Below are 15,134 nucleotides of genomic sequence, written 5' to 3' on the forward strand. Positions count from 1 at the left end.
AAATAAAGTGGATTATAAAAATAATTTTCTCCAAAACAAAAAAGTTTAGTAGTTCAGTTTAAATCATTGGAAGACAAACTTAATTTGTTGTAGACACAAAATAAATTAAAATTACTTTCTCCCCCCCCCCAAATTTTTTAATAGGTCTCTCTTTCTTCACTGAATATTCATTCCTTCTTAAATTTCAGTCTGGTCTATTTGGTGATTAAACCAACCACCTGACAGTGTCCACTTTAGGAAGTGTATTAATTATTTTACACCAGTAGTGTGGCACTTACTGGGGAATGTGGGAACAGCTGATTATTTACTTTGCATTTTGTAAATGGCAGTCTCCCTCTCACGAAGTTAGTAGTACCCTCAAAGTGTATAGTTTACTCACGGGAAATGTTTATTCTCCAAGTGGATCAGTTGTCCCAACCCTGGAAAATGAACATTGTTTACGTGAAATATTATAAACCCTTTTTAAGAAAACAAACACTTCAATAGGCTGATAATGGTGAAATACATGATACTTTATACTAGTCCACAAACCGATATTTCACTTGCAAATCAATTTTCAAGTGCTGTTCATTAATATGCGGTTGTTTTTTTTTGTTTGTAATTCATCTGGTATTAAGTAATCCCCAAACTCAGCATTCATCAAAGAGCATAACCCAAATGCTCAGTCTATAAAGCCACTCTTTTGCTTTAACAGAAATGTCATTAAATGCTGGGAAAACCTCTTGAAAGAGATAATGTCTCATTTAAAAACTATAACTTGAAAGCAAGTAAGAAACCAAGTACCTGGGAAGCAAAAGTCCGTGACACATCTGTAATCCCTTTGGAGAATCTTTTCAATCTGCTCCCTCATTCCCCAATAGAGATACCCACAGGGGCAGTCGAATCTCAAGTGTTTGTGTGCAAAGTCCACATCACATGCAGGAGGACTTCCTGGGGTTTCATTACTTAATGTCAACAGTCAAATTGGCTGTGGGATCCTGGTTTCTAAAGAGCATCCAAAGCCTTTAAGAATCAGCACAAAATTCAAATGTAAGATCTTTTCCCAAAGGTCTCCTGCTACCTTTCTCTTGAATATCCCCTGACTTGTAGCCCAGGTAACATGCAAATCCTAGATTCAGGGGCCAACGAATAGAACAAACTAAGCTCACACAGACTATAAAGGGAATAATAATTAAGCCATTTTCTTGGTTGTCAGGACATCAGTTCACAAAAATCAGTGGCTGCCATTTTGATCTGTTCATGCTGTGATGTTTCTCTTTCTGGGGATGAATTTTCATTTCAGTCTCTTTTTGGTTGTTGGCCTTCTTAGAGGCAGAGGAATTTTAGACACCATTCTTTCTCAGTTACTAGTAAATTCAAGTTTATTGCTGTTTCGCAAAAGAAAACGAAAAAGAAACCTCTTGTCGCTGGTCTGACAACAAATGAAGTCTGAGCTTGAACAGCACATGTTTGATCCCCTCTGAAATTAGTTACAATCGCCCTTGGTTTGGACTCCAGTGGAAGGGGGGGTGCAAGATGGCAAAATGAGAGGTTTATTTAGCGTCTGGGAGAAGCTTATAAAAGAGCTTACGTCCTCATTCCTGCTAACATCTTAACAGCTGTGCAGTTTCTTACAAAATATCTTTTATCGTTTCAAGAAATGCTGTTAACCTGGCAGTTTTAAAACTGAATGAACAAGGCCTGTTGGACAAATTGAAAAACAAATGGTGGTACGACAAAGGAGAGTGTGGCAGCGGGGGCGGTGACTCCAAGGTCAGCCTCAATGTCACCACAAGCGGGTAAACAGTATGTACAGTAACAGGTGCATCTGCTGGGAGACAGGGTTTGGGTCTCTGGACACGGCCAGAAATGGCGAGTCAAGTCCCTTTGAAACCTAAGTATGCAATTACTGTCAAAGCAAAAATATTTGCAACTGGGACCAATTTGGGGACACGCTCAGCAGCCTAACCGAAATAGTCACCACACGGCTCTGGCTTCAGAGAGGTTATGGAGCAGACGCTGTAGTCCTGTGCACCTCATCTTACAAAGCAGGGAGGGATCAAGTCTTGTAAAGGGCAATTTAGTGAAGGGAGCAGGGCGAACACAGAGGGTAAGCCTGTGTGCTTCCTTCGCCACTGAAAGACTAGACCTTCTACAAAGCGTGTGTTAAGTAATAGCAATAGCTTGACTCCATAGAATACTTTCCAGGAGGTCATTGCTCCACCCAGAACCCTCATGTTTCCATTAAATATCAAGGTACGTAAAAAATCAAGGATAGGCATGTGAACTCGACATTTTTGGCCTCCCGTAAGTAGATGAAATTACGAAATGATCAGGCTATAAAAACAAGTCCCACTCGGTTCTGTCTTCACTACCTCCGTGGCATATTTCCAGCTTTCTTTCCTAAGCGGTGTCTAAAGAGAAAAAAGGTATGCCAGCAGCAGAAATGATCAACTCGTGTGCCAGAACCTTCTTCACTATGTATTGACTTAAAGAAACCAATCCAGAGTTGGGAATATTCTGACTGAATTTTCTCTTCTTACATACTTTCAATTGGCACGTAAGAATCTCGAAAATTTTAAAGTACGCACTCTTGTCTTTCTTTTAAAATCTAGAGAATTGCCCAAAACGGGAAGTCTTGCTTGTCTTGTTTCCTGACTAGGGTATAAATTCCCTCGATTGGCCACCCAACCCCTAGAACAATGCTCTGTTTTCAGAGAGTGCCTGCTGGGATGGCTAGTAACCTCATTCTCTGCCAATGCCGCTAACTTCCCCCTCTTTCTGGATCAGAAAAGACTTTGAAATCTAGCTCCTTTGTCTCTGCCCATCTAATCCCCAACCCTCTAGCAGGAAGAGGGAGATTAAACTTTGTCAAGTGACTATTCTAGCCACAGAGAGGCATCTGGACCCAGCCTTGATCACCCATTTCCTGGTCCAGGGAAAGAATCCTTCCGGAGAGAAAGAGCAGAAAGGTAGGAGAATCCTGGGGGCATCTCTGGGATGGTTACCCTGCAAGATTCCTCCATGCCATATGTTTACTCAAGGAACATGAACTCTTTTTATATTTTCGAGCCCCAACTTGATAGCTTCCATAAAAACCTAAGTAAATAAATACATATATGCAGAGGAAATTATTTCAAGTTGCACAAAGAACTATCTTTCCTTGCAAATTAGAAGTGTAAGAAAATGTAATCTGATAGCACCAAAAATAAAAAGCAAAGATATTCTAGTCCATCAGAAAAATTTTGCTCCCAAAGGTTTAGTTTTTTGTTGTTTTTTTTTTAACTCTCCAATAGAAGTATCACACTGCTTCACAAGTAAAACTTTCTACAAAAATGAATAACAAAGTCCTATTTTAGTGTCCATGAAAAAGTCTTTCCAGAGAAAAATAAGCAGAACAGAAACACGTGCATAATGGGAAAATCCATTTAGTAAAAGTTACGTCCGTTTATTGAAATAAGAGTTTGGAGAGCTCAGTTGGATTTTAATGTTTGTATACCACAGATTGTTTGGTATACAGTGGACATTAAATAAATGTTTGTTGTCAAAAAATACATATAAATCTAACCTTTTAGTTTCCAAAAGCACACTGCTGTTCCCACAGGTAGGCAATACATTACTTTCACCATACAGGAACTGCAAAGTGATATTCTAAAACCTCACTTGAAATCTTACCAAAGTGTTGTAAAAATTAACATAAAACGTTCCCCCCAAATGCTGTCACAGTTTGTTTTGTTTTCCTTCAGGAATTTTGTTCTCACCCTAAAAACATTCGCAGAGGCTGTATACTGATACAACGTTTATCACTCAGCAAGTAGGGGGTTACAGTCTCAATGTTAATAACGCCCTACTCTGACCTTGAAATGTAACGTGATTTTTTAAACGCCCCTGACCTAACTTAGGCCAGAGCAAATGACCAGGAGACAGCTGCTTTTTCGTTTTTGTTTTGTACCTTCTCCTGGTGACCGGTTTCCTTTTCAAAGTGACCTCATTCCTCCCGTGTAGCCCAGTCTTCCTCAGAGGAGGCGGAATAAGGAGGAGAAGTGCCCAGGTGGGGAGTCAAGCTGGTTCCGAAGCCTGGGCTGCATGGGCTGCATGCCGAGCCAAAGCAGAAGCGACAAGTAAATGAGGCCCCTTGAGTGCAGGAGGGAATGTGCCCATTCAGAGGGCTCAGCACAGGTAGGCGGAATCCACGCTTCTCGGATTTTCAAATACAGGCTCTTGATAGGAGAAAACTCGGTTTTCTAGAAGTGGTTCACCTGAAGGAGGAAAAGCTTAGACCACCCCCCTTGGAGGGGGGACCACCCCCCTTGGAGGAGACAAGTGACCCACCTGTCATTTGCAGGATTATAACCACGGAGGACATCTCCAGCCTTCCATTAAGGAGCAAATTATTAACCTTCTGCTTTCACGGGGCCATGTGCCAGTAGCTCTGGGCAAGAGAGAGAATTAGCACTGTCTTTTGTCTCAAGGAACTTAGCATTTAATAGAACCCACACCCGGGACCGTTTAGAGTCTCTGTGGCACCTTGTACTCACACCCCATGGCTGCGAAATAATTAGCCTCCCCACTCACCTGATGGCCCTTCCCAGAGCATGAAGTCCTGATCCCGCAGCCTCAACCCAGAGGCTTCACATGGAAAGGTAAAAATTTAAGAAAAGAAATAAGAAAAAAAAAGTCCTGCATCTTAAAAAAAAAAAAAAAAAAAAAAAAGTTAGAAAGGCACAATTTGGGGGATGCTAATGCATTTGTTGGAAAATTTACTGATTATTGCGGTGGGGTCTGTTTTTAATGATTATAAGAAATTCATCCTTATTCTTGTGAATAAAATAACAGAAGTTTGCTAATTAACAATGAACCAATTTAAAAATAACATTGCAATGTCTAAAACTCATTTTCCTCTTCAGTTAATCTGATATGGTTCAGTCTGAGCACAAACCATACCTAGAATTTGAATCCAATTTTAAGGTGAGTTATTTAACCCTGGTTCTAGTTGAAAATTTTGGCAACGCCTGTCATCATTCATGATCTATAAAGTTACTGACTTTTTCTGTTTGTTTTATGCCTTGATCTCTCCTCTGTGTATATAAAAATAGGTTAAGTCGTGGATGTGGATATTCCTCTAAAAATCATCTTGTAAATGTGATTACCAAGTGATGTCTTTCTTAGTAATTGTGTTAGATCACACGGTACCCATTTTTAATGTGGCGCTTTGAACGCTATAGCCCATTCCTGACTTTAAAGTTTGTCATAAGTGGTGTTCCCCCCTTCACCATAACCATAGAGGCCAATGCCAACAATAAAGGGATTATTACTAAAAATATAAATTCATAGGCAAAAAAAAAAAAAAAACTTGTGGCAGACAAAAACCAGGGATCCCCCAATAATGAACGCCTTGGTCAGTGTCCAAAATTCCACCAGCTGACCTTTAAGTTTGGCTCATAATAAATTTCTCGACTTCACAGTTCCAACCTACTCATACTCTCTAAAACCAGGCTCCGAGAGTGAATGCACAAGGAATAAAATGGCAAGAGGGAAAGTTAAGGGGGAACGGGAAAGCAGGACCTCCAGGTCGTCCCTTCTCAAAGACCCTGGAAGGAAACTCTGCTTTTGTGTTCCTGCCCTTTTCAGCATGAAGTCCTCCTCTTCCCAGAGAACCCCATTCTCGAAGTGCAGCATAGGCTCCTACATGCACCTGTGCAGGTGTGAAAACGGCCTTGGTGAGCAGCCTGGGACCTCAAAACTCTTATAGTATCAGTTAAACAAAAAAGCTTGCTCTCGATTCAAAATAAATATAGCAACTTTACAGAGCACCCGCTCTGAGTCAGACACCCTGGTAAATACGGTCTTACAAAGACCAATGAGCTGTGGCTTCTGGAGTCCACAGCTCATCAGGCAATCTGACATGGGTTTTGTAATCATCATAAACGGGGGTGGGAGGGTATAGGTGGTAAAACCTAGATTGGGGCCAAATTAACCAAGCACCCCAGTTTACCAGAATCTTCATCCGGCCCCACCCCCAAAGTCAGCCTTTAGCACAAAGTGTTAAATCACACCCATAATAGGTTTTAATCCAAAACACAATATAATTTTCTAGGAACATGGCAAATGCATTTTACTTCTTAAATGGAACAGTGAACCTTGTAAGACGTTACAAGATTGATATGAAAATGAAATCCTATTCAGAAAACAGGTGAAAAGAAAAACATTAATTTAGAAACTTTTTCCAGAACTTTAAAAAAAAAGAGTTTTGGCTTACCTGTTAATCAGAAAACTCAATTAACCAGAAACTCCATTTCCTGAGTGTTGTGTTGTTAGTGTTTTTAACTGCACAAGCTATGAAGTCACCTGATTCGGCTACTTCCTAGCTGTGTGACTAGATGATTTAATCTCTGTGTGCCTTGGTTTCCTCATTCGTAAGATACGGGTTATCAGAGTATCCAAACATGTAAAATGCTTCTGACAGTTCCTGGTACGTCGTGAGGGTTCCATCAGCATCAGCAGGCATCATCACCATCATTATCAGTGCATTGCCTCCTTGTGCAGATAAGCTTATGGAATTAGTCCCCTGGTAATCAAATAAACGCAGGCCGTGCCTCTCCAAATGCACTCAGTATTTCCTAGAAGAAGTGAGGTGTTAGGAGACAGAGCCAGAGAAAACGATCGTGGCAGCCTTAGGAATGTCAAGAGAAACTGAATGAGTCTGTCTCTGAATGTTTGTAAAAGCAAAGAGAAACAGAAAGCAACCAAGCACGGAAACGATAACATCGGGAGATGCAGGGAGTTACTGCTCGCCATCCGTCCCCTTTATTTGATACACACGGAGGTGTTAACATGGCGGGGACACCTGGGGCAAGTCTTAGATTCCTTGGAACACTGATCCTGAGTGATGCCTGACCTTTCTCCCTTGAGACTCCTTATGTAACAGTTAGTACTGATGGTACAAAAGGAGGGGCATTTTATAGGAGACGAGTTTGTTCATAAAAATCTTGGTTACCCCTAACCTGTCATGTGTTTGTTGGTAATACCCTGTTCACAGAGTACATCCTAAAGTGCATTCCCTTTGTATTTGCAGCACATCAAGGCGATAGACTCAAGGTAGAGGAACACGGCTCCTGGCGATATTATTTAGATTCAATACTGCAGTTAGAAGGAAGGTACCGGCACCGGTTCCCACGTCAGTGATGTAGGCATCTGCCCTCTACTCGGGGCAGCCAGCCCTTGGTCAGTGACACCTGCATCCTGGTCCTCCCCCAGTAGGTCCCGATGAGCGTGGTTCAAGTCCGGGCCAGGATGCACACAGCACAGGTGTCCTGGGCGTCAAGTCAGATCCCACAGACTGAATCACGGGGTCGTGAGGCGTGAGGCCAGGGCAGTGTAGCTCCTGTTCACGTCCCTCTGCAGCCACGGCCACTAATTCTGAAAGGGGTTTGGGGGGTAAGGGGCGGGGAGGGGCCGCTGGATTTCGAACGACTCCCACCCTTGCCTGGGGAAGGTCGTCGAGGCCAAAGCGAGCCAGGCCAATAGTTTTGGGTTCACAGTAATTGCATACGTGTTATTTACAGATCCTCCCTTAGCAGCATGCGCCTGTTACCTAAAGCGATGGAGCAGGGCCCCAGTTTTGCGTCCGGGGCTGGAGCCGGGCCTCCGGCGCGCCCCGCACCCGCTGTGGCCTCCGCTCCGTCACTTTGCCGTGCGGTTCTGATGTAGTTTGACTTGAATAACATAAAATAACATGTATGATGTTATTTATGTTATTTTCCACGTGAAGAACTCCTGTAAACCTTGCCGTTTTGAAACTCAGTGAGGCAGGCGTCTTAGACAAGCTGAAAAACAGATGGTGGTACGATAAAGGTGAATGTGGAGCCAAGGACTCGGGAAGCAAGGTCAGTCCTGCAGCTCGGGCCTCCCGTCGGGTCCCCACGGCACTAAACGGGAGCGCTTGGCAACTGTACACGCGGACACGGCAGCACCCGGCGCCTGTGCCCACCCTGCGGGGCGCAGAGGCCGTTGGGGCGCATCCCGGCCCCGGGGCGGCCTCCCCAGAGGCCCAGGCCCTGCTCCCCACCCGGAATGCTGCCCGGAAAACTCCGATTGGCAGCAAAACCATGCAAAACGCCGAGATGCCTTCTGTGGCTCTCAGATTCCACAACCACGAGCGAAAGTAGTGTTTCCGCTGCGGTTCCTGTTTGTTTTCAGAGGCAAACACCACGAAATCTGTGAATGATTTCGGGAACCCAGGGGTTGTCAAAGCAGGAAATGGGAAATTGCTCGGCAGTCATCCTGAGAAAGATTGTAAACACTAAACATTATTATGCTGAAGGCCAGCCTTTGGTCGCTGTGTTGCCAAGCATTCCACTTTAGTTTGAAGAGGCCCTCTTACAGTTTTGTGCTGACCGATGAGCGGTGAACTGTCCGACCGGGAGTCTATCCAAATGATTTTAATAAGTCAGTGATACTTGTGAATAATATCAAGTTAAGATCTCTTATTCATGAATTCTTTTTGGTGCAAGTGCAGGAGATCTGTAGACCTGATTCAGCGGAGTAGGAATGAAAATAGTGTTACATTCTAAAGGAAATGTTTCTTTCTAAAGGGAACACTGTAATAATTTACCAGAGAATCCAGTTACCTGCACAAATTAATAGACTGTAATACGGGTGCCCGAAAGCCATGATTGGAGATTCTTGAAATCTTTTCTTATTTTTTTCTTTATCTTCTTTTACAAAGAAAAAAAATGTATTAGTTATTCTAAAACATTAAACAAGTAAACGGCTTAAAGAGGAGAGCCTCCATTCATTTAAGAGAGAGACAAAGTATCTATGTTCACTGATACTTTTCCAGGGCTTATCCCTGTGTTTTCACCACTTGTTTTCCTGCCTCTGAACCAGAGTGGAACGAGACAAGCTTGGCCAAATAATGAAATCCTTCTCTCCAATCCTCATGCAAAGTCAGAGAAGCATAAATACTTAATGAGCAATTATTTTTAACATGAAGTTACTCTAAATTTGTGGCCCAATCAGCTGATATCACGGCTAAACGGACCATGTACCTAGTACATCTTTTGACTTAAATACTCCCCTAAGAAAACTATTTAAGTGTCTGAATCAGATCTCGCACAAAACATACACCGTGTATGCAGTCTGCCCAAAATACTTCCTCCAATGACGTGACATAATGGACATTTTTACAATTCATGAAAAAAATTCTGAACTCTTGTTACGATTTTAGTATCTTCCAATCATACGCTTGACTGTCTCCAAATGGCTTATGAGATAGTATGTATACAAAAGCTCTGGAGAAAAAGATGTTTAAAGTATTAACTGATTAATAATAGAATCTTATTTTTCAATCCATAAGAATACTTATCAATTTGTCCATAGAAAAATAATTTATGTCTCACTTAGCCATGGTAATTCATGTATTTTTTAAGGTTTTTTTGTAAAAAGCTACCTAAGTGTGATGCATATATAATTATTCCTAAAGAGTATATGATATTTAAGATTTCCCATGCACCTGTGACTGAAAAAACAAATAGTGCAGACCCAGAACATTACGACCATATATTTGGTAGAGCAACAATGAAGAAAATGTGAAACTGGTAGCTTAAAATACCGTAGTTCCTTAAGTAGGAAACCTGGAGTGAGATTTATTCAAGGGAAATTTCAAACGTTCAAAGTATACGTAATGGCAGGAAAACCAGAAGAATCCCCTTCCCATGTAATTGGGTCATAAACACGCCATTTTCAAACTTAATAATAAGCCCACTCTGCCGCGCTGAGTAAATACATAAACGCTTTTCTCTGGCTGAGTGGGGTGGTTTTCTCCTGCATATTTAGCAATGATAACATGTCACAAATTTTACTGAATGTAATTACATGCGATTGCATTGGCAGTCGTCATCATTTCACTTCTGAGAGCTGTAAGCTTTATGCTTGCATCCATACACCTGCATCAGTGATCTATACACGTCAATACTTTCAGGTTCAGTTAGGCACTTGCTTTGATTGGCTGTTTGGATGTCATGTGCTGTTTTGCCTTCCGGGTGTGACATTTGCAGGGTTAACTGAAATGTCTTTATCCGCCCCTCCCCCCAGGACAAGACGAGCGCCTTGAGCCTGAGCAACGTCGCAGGCGTTTTCTACATTCTGGTCGGCGGCTTGGGCTTGGCGATGCTGGTGGCTTTGATAGAATTCTGTTACAAGTCCAGGGCAGAAGCGAAGAGAATGAAGGTGGCCAACAGTGCACAGACTTTTAACCCAACCTCCTCGCACAGTACCCAGAATTTAGCAACCTATAGAGAAGGTTACAACGTATATGGAACCGAAAGTATTAAAATTTAGGGGTAGGACTTAGGGCTGACGACAGTGAGTGGGTGATGCATCCTGTAAACGCAGTGTTGTGACCTGTCTGTCCGGTGGTGATATTGCTTGCTTCCGATTAGAGCTTTATATTTTTGAAAACTTCAGTGCAAAGTGGTTGGTTCGGTTTTCTTTGGCTGCGGGTGCACCGTTCGAAACTTTATGTTGCCAATAGATATCTGCATTGAAAGGGTCAGAAAGACAAAAAAACAAACCTCCAGGATTGCTCTGGAAAATGACAAAAACAGGATTTCCTCCCCCAAATTTGGGAGAAAATGGAAATTAGTTCTGGGTTTCCTGTGGAACAATCCAATTTTAGGAGAATTGCTAACAAAATAAGCATAAAAACGTCTCAGATGATCAAAGCTTAGACAGCTGCCTATTATTCCATGATTATATGTTGTTGTTTTTTTTAGAAACAACTCCAAACACAGAGTTAAGTGCCCAAAAATCTTAGCTCCTATTCTGATTTGTTTTGCATTAACCATATTCTGTATTTTTTAAGAGTGCAACTCTGCTGTTTGTTCATCTGACAGTACCTTGAGCCAGACCTTTAGGTAGGAGGGATCGTCAGGATATTGACTACAATTCATATTTATTAGACAAAATTCAGCTTTTAGGTCCACAGTATCACTAAGGTGGATATACAGCTTAGGCAAGACAGCAGCGTCTCCATCAAAGATGCCAACAATGTATGTGTTCTTTGTGAGGAGACAGAAAAGATAAAAATTGCAGTGAATTATGGCCTCTTTTTCCTCCCGCTTTAGTTGCTTTCAAGTAAGCCGGATCAGCCTCAGTTATTCACATCCTCTCATTGTGCCACAATAAAAAATTGTGAATAGTCAATGAAATGTAGGAGACGGCAATACTTTTTTTAAGAATCTAAGTGTCCACTACATTCTTTCTCTAAGGAGAGACGGTGTTTTTTAAAAAAAAAAAAAAAAAAAAAAAAAAAAGATCTGCCAGCATTTACTACTCTTCCTAAAATCAGGTCTGTAAGACCCATTTTCTAAAATTATAGATGATAGTCGACTGAATCAGCTGCTCACTCTGTGTCCAATGACAGTTGAGCCTGTGAACCCACAAGAGACATTCATGTTTGATGCACCGAGACTCAAACACCCAATATAATTTTCAGAAGATGTACATCTGAGGTGCTGACAGATAAATATGCTTAATTTTGATATTTATTCATATAAAAGCTATTGAAACACTTTGTTAGTATATCAGAACAAAGAACAAAGCCATTCTCTTTTACCCAAGATGTGTTTTTATCCAGAATCCACAAATCGATGGATGACTGAGTATTAACTACACATACGTAAGCCCCAAATGGTTCTTTCCCAATTGGAATGGAAAGAATTAAGAACAAACCCTCAGTTCACTCAGATCAGAATGTTTTGAGTTTGCCTTCTGATCGCAAAACAACAAACAATGATTATGTCAAGGTCTCTTGGCCATTATAGAAATGCTTATATCTTAATTATGCAAATGAGGAGAGATTTTCCCAAACTGAGAGAAACAATCCCTGACAAGTTTTCAGAGTCAGTTGTTTGGATTTAATTCTGGAATGAATTTTATGTCTTACAATTAAGCGTTTTTTTTATTTGTTTGTTTTGGTTTGTTTCGGTTTTTTATTACCAGTTCATTACAACTGACTTCTCTTTAGCATAGCAAAAACATTCCAACCATCAGCAAGGTCCAAGGCAAGGGTTGCAAAGAAAAGAAAAAGAACCTTAGAAAATGCTAGAAAGAAACACAGATGCCAGTTCATTACAAAATCTGGGAAGTTGCTAAAGAGATAAAAATTCCCAGGTGACGTGCATACAATTTACACGTAGTCGGAACCTGGCATTACAACTTATCAAATGATTCGCCTCCATTGCCTCATGCCTGAAATAGTACATTTCAAATAAAAGTAAAGCATTCGTATCCATGATTTTTAAAAAGACCTAATGGCACCCAGGGTAAATGAAATGATGTGCACCAAGAAGATTGAAGAGCTTTTATTGTACTTTTTTCCTTTCAAAAACTCTATTTTCCACAATTGTGCAAATTTTTGATAATTTAAATAATGTCCTAGAATCTCAAAAACAAAACCTGAAACTTTCCGTATGTAGAATATTTACTCTAAAAGTGATTACCCCTCCCGGGAACACATACAATTAAGGTCATAGCCTTGAGGCTCAACAATCTAAAATGGCCCAGACCACGTATAAATTCATAAGAAAGTTTTCCAATTTGAGCAGCCTCGATAGGTTCACAGCAAGCTGAATAGAAATGACATTTTATTCAGCTTGCTGTGAACCTATCGAGGCTGCTCAAATTGGAAAACTTTCTTAGGAGACTTAAGTATAAGAAACAATAATGCTAAAAACTAAGAATGCTAAGGGGCACCTGGGTGGCTCAGTCGATTAAGCATCCAACTTTGGCTCACATCATGATCTCACGGTTCATGAGCTGGAGCCCCACGTCAGGCTCTGCTGACAGCTCAGAGCCTGGAGCCTGCTTCAGATTCTGTGTCTCCCTCTCTCTCTGCTCCTCCCCACCTCTCAAAAATAAATATTAAAAATTTTTAAAAAGAAAAACTAAGAATGCTAAGATTTAAAGACAAAATAAGGAGGTCTCAAAGACATTATTCCACTCAGTTGCACTAATCTATAGAGAAGTAATCTATAGATGATTACTTGAATCTGCACATAGAATCTTTCCCGTTTGTATATGTTCCTTTCTTCACAAAGACAATCAAGAAAAGAAAGGAAGCCAAAATAGATTTTACAGCAAATGCCTTCTGGAAAAAAAAACAAAAAAAAAACAAAAAAAAAACCTTCAAAATATCACGTTTTTATTAACTGTATTTCCTCTTCAAAAAACAGGAAAACAAAACTAAACCAGTAGACTTTTGAAAATAGTTTTCTATTTTACTTCAAGTTAAATGTCGGAAGGGAATCTGAGGAAACAAATTCAAACTCTGGTCCTGGTTTATTTTAATTTAGTGATGAGCAGCTTCTGTAGAGATTGTATCCTGACCTCTGATTTTGAAGATGCATATTAATTGTTGAGACTGTCTTCTAAAGAGCTATGATAATGACCTTGGTTTTCATCAATAAGCCATTAACTAACAGTTTGACGTTATCAGGGCATCTGATCCCTAAACCTTTACATTACACCATTTTCTACTCCCATTATTAATCCTACTATTTGATATACAATTATTCTAATAATTAAGTTCCAGGACAGAATAAATATAAAGATAGAATTCCTAAAGAATCAGGTAAACTTAAATTCACAACAGGGAATTAAGATATGTTACAAGTTACGAGAAATAAATAATGAGCCATAACAAACTTAGGGAACATCTCATTTTACCTTATTGTCCTCTGGACTTAACATTAAAATTCAGCCACTAGAAAAAAATTCAAAGACAACGAATGAGCAGTCACTAGATATACACAACACTGCCTGTTTCTCCTCTGCATAATATTGTCACCTGCTACTGACTTAATGTGACAGAGAACAGGAATTTCATGAGGATTTCAGAAACCTGACCCCATAACCTCAAGCTGCAAGGTTCCTCAGCCAGGCCAGCTCCTGAGGAATCTAAACACGCCCCCTTTCTGTGCACCCTCCTTGAAGCACTCAGAGCTTCCTAAAATACGAATTAGCTTCCAGAAGACGCAGAGGAGGACCTTGAAGTCACTAACCGAGCTGTTCTGGGTCATGTGTACCCCATGATTGAAGTGTCTGTGGATCTGTGTTCCCAAGACAGGAAGACGTGTCAAGAATAGTCTATAGATAGATACAGTGTGCCTAGGCAGCTCATCAAAGTGTTGAGGATAATGCCTGCACCGTAAAGACATTTTCTGACAAGAATCAAGAGTCTCAATTACCAATGAACAAGCATAGGGAAGGCTGGGAGCTGGACCAGAAGTCCTGGGCTCTAGAGGGCCAGGAGGCAAAAGCCGTGTCTTGCCCAGATGTGCCAAACCAAATTTCAAAATTAGTTCCGAAACAGGTAGGACCACAAACTGGAGACCGATTTATTCTTGGGGGTAGCTGACCGTTCCTTCCCTGGCATGCATAGTGTTCATATGACCAAAGAGAATCTTGGAAAAAATGCAGATGTCTAATTATCGATATCTTGGTGTTTGTTGTGTCTCACGTTGCCGAAGGAACAGAAGCATTGTAACACTGCACACTCTCTCTCTTTCCTTTCCATGCACCCAGCTGACCTTTTCTGAAGCCATAAGAAACAAAGCCAGATTATCCATCACTGGGAGCGTGGGTGAGAACGGCCGCGTTTTGACGCCCGACTGCCCCAAGGCGGTACACACGGGAACTACGATTAGACAGAGTTCGGGATTGGCTGTCATTGCATCGGACCTACCATGAAAACCAAAAACATAATTGAGTGCCTTAATCAAACTGTGCTGGTGACGGACGGGAGTGCAGCCCGCGCACTGAGCAGGGGCCGCGGACCAGGCCTCCGGGCCAGAGCGGGCGGCGTGTCCCGATGCTCCCACCGGTCCAGCAGCAACGCGTGCATGAGCTCAGCTCGGAAACCCAAACTCAGATTTTATATCAGGAAAACTCACAATTTAGGTTTTCTCGGGGAGTGGGGGTGGGGGGGAGGGGGAGCTGGGATGGGCGTATTAACAGCAACAAATTTCACTGGAGTGGACTTAAAAACTAATCAGACTTGCGAGCTAGCGCATTAAACTGTGAAGTCCTTTCTCAGAAAGGCCTCCGTCTTCACCGCAAGGGGTCAAGTAGTTAGAGAAGTCCATGAACCTGCT

General features: G+C 41.4%; 1 protein-coding gene across 5 annotated transcripts in view; it reads left to right on the top strand.

Annotated features, from left to right (window-relative positions):
* Positions 1-14,871, top strand: part of GRIA4 (glutamate ionotropic receptor AMPA type subunit 4) — a 247,428-nt gene extending 232,557 nt beyond the window's left edge. For 2 of the 5 annotated variants that reach the window (XM_042958443.1, XM_042958449.1), the window contains 3 exons: positions 7,751-7,865; positions 10,075-10,209; positions 14,566-14,871. In XM_042958443.1, coding sequence (XP_042814377.1) covers positions 7,751-7,865; positions 10,075-10,209; positions 14,566-14,730 — 415 coding nt within the window. In that variant the 3' untranslated portion in view covers positions 14,731-14,871. Of the gene's footprint in view, positions 1-1,637; positions 1,753-7,750; positions 7,866-10,074; positions 10,210-14,565 lie in introns of those variants that run through there. The other 3 variants (XM_042958444.1, XM_042958445.1, XM_042958446.1) reach the window with 3 other exon arrangements.
* The last annotated feature ends 263 nt before the right edge of the window (positions 14,872-15,134 follow it).

The sequence above is a fragment of the Panthera tigris genome, chromosome D1 (genome assembly GCF_018350195.1).
Source record: "Panthera tigris isolate Pti1 chromosome D1, P.tigris_Pti1_mat1.1, whole genome shotgun sequence".
In the NCBI taxonomy this organism is placed as follows: Eukaryota; Metazoa; Chordata; class Mammalia; order Carnivora; family Felidae; genus Panthera; species Panthera tigris.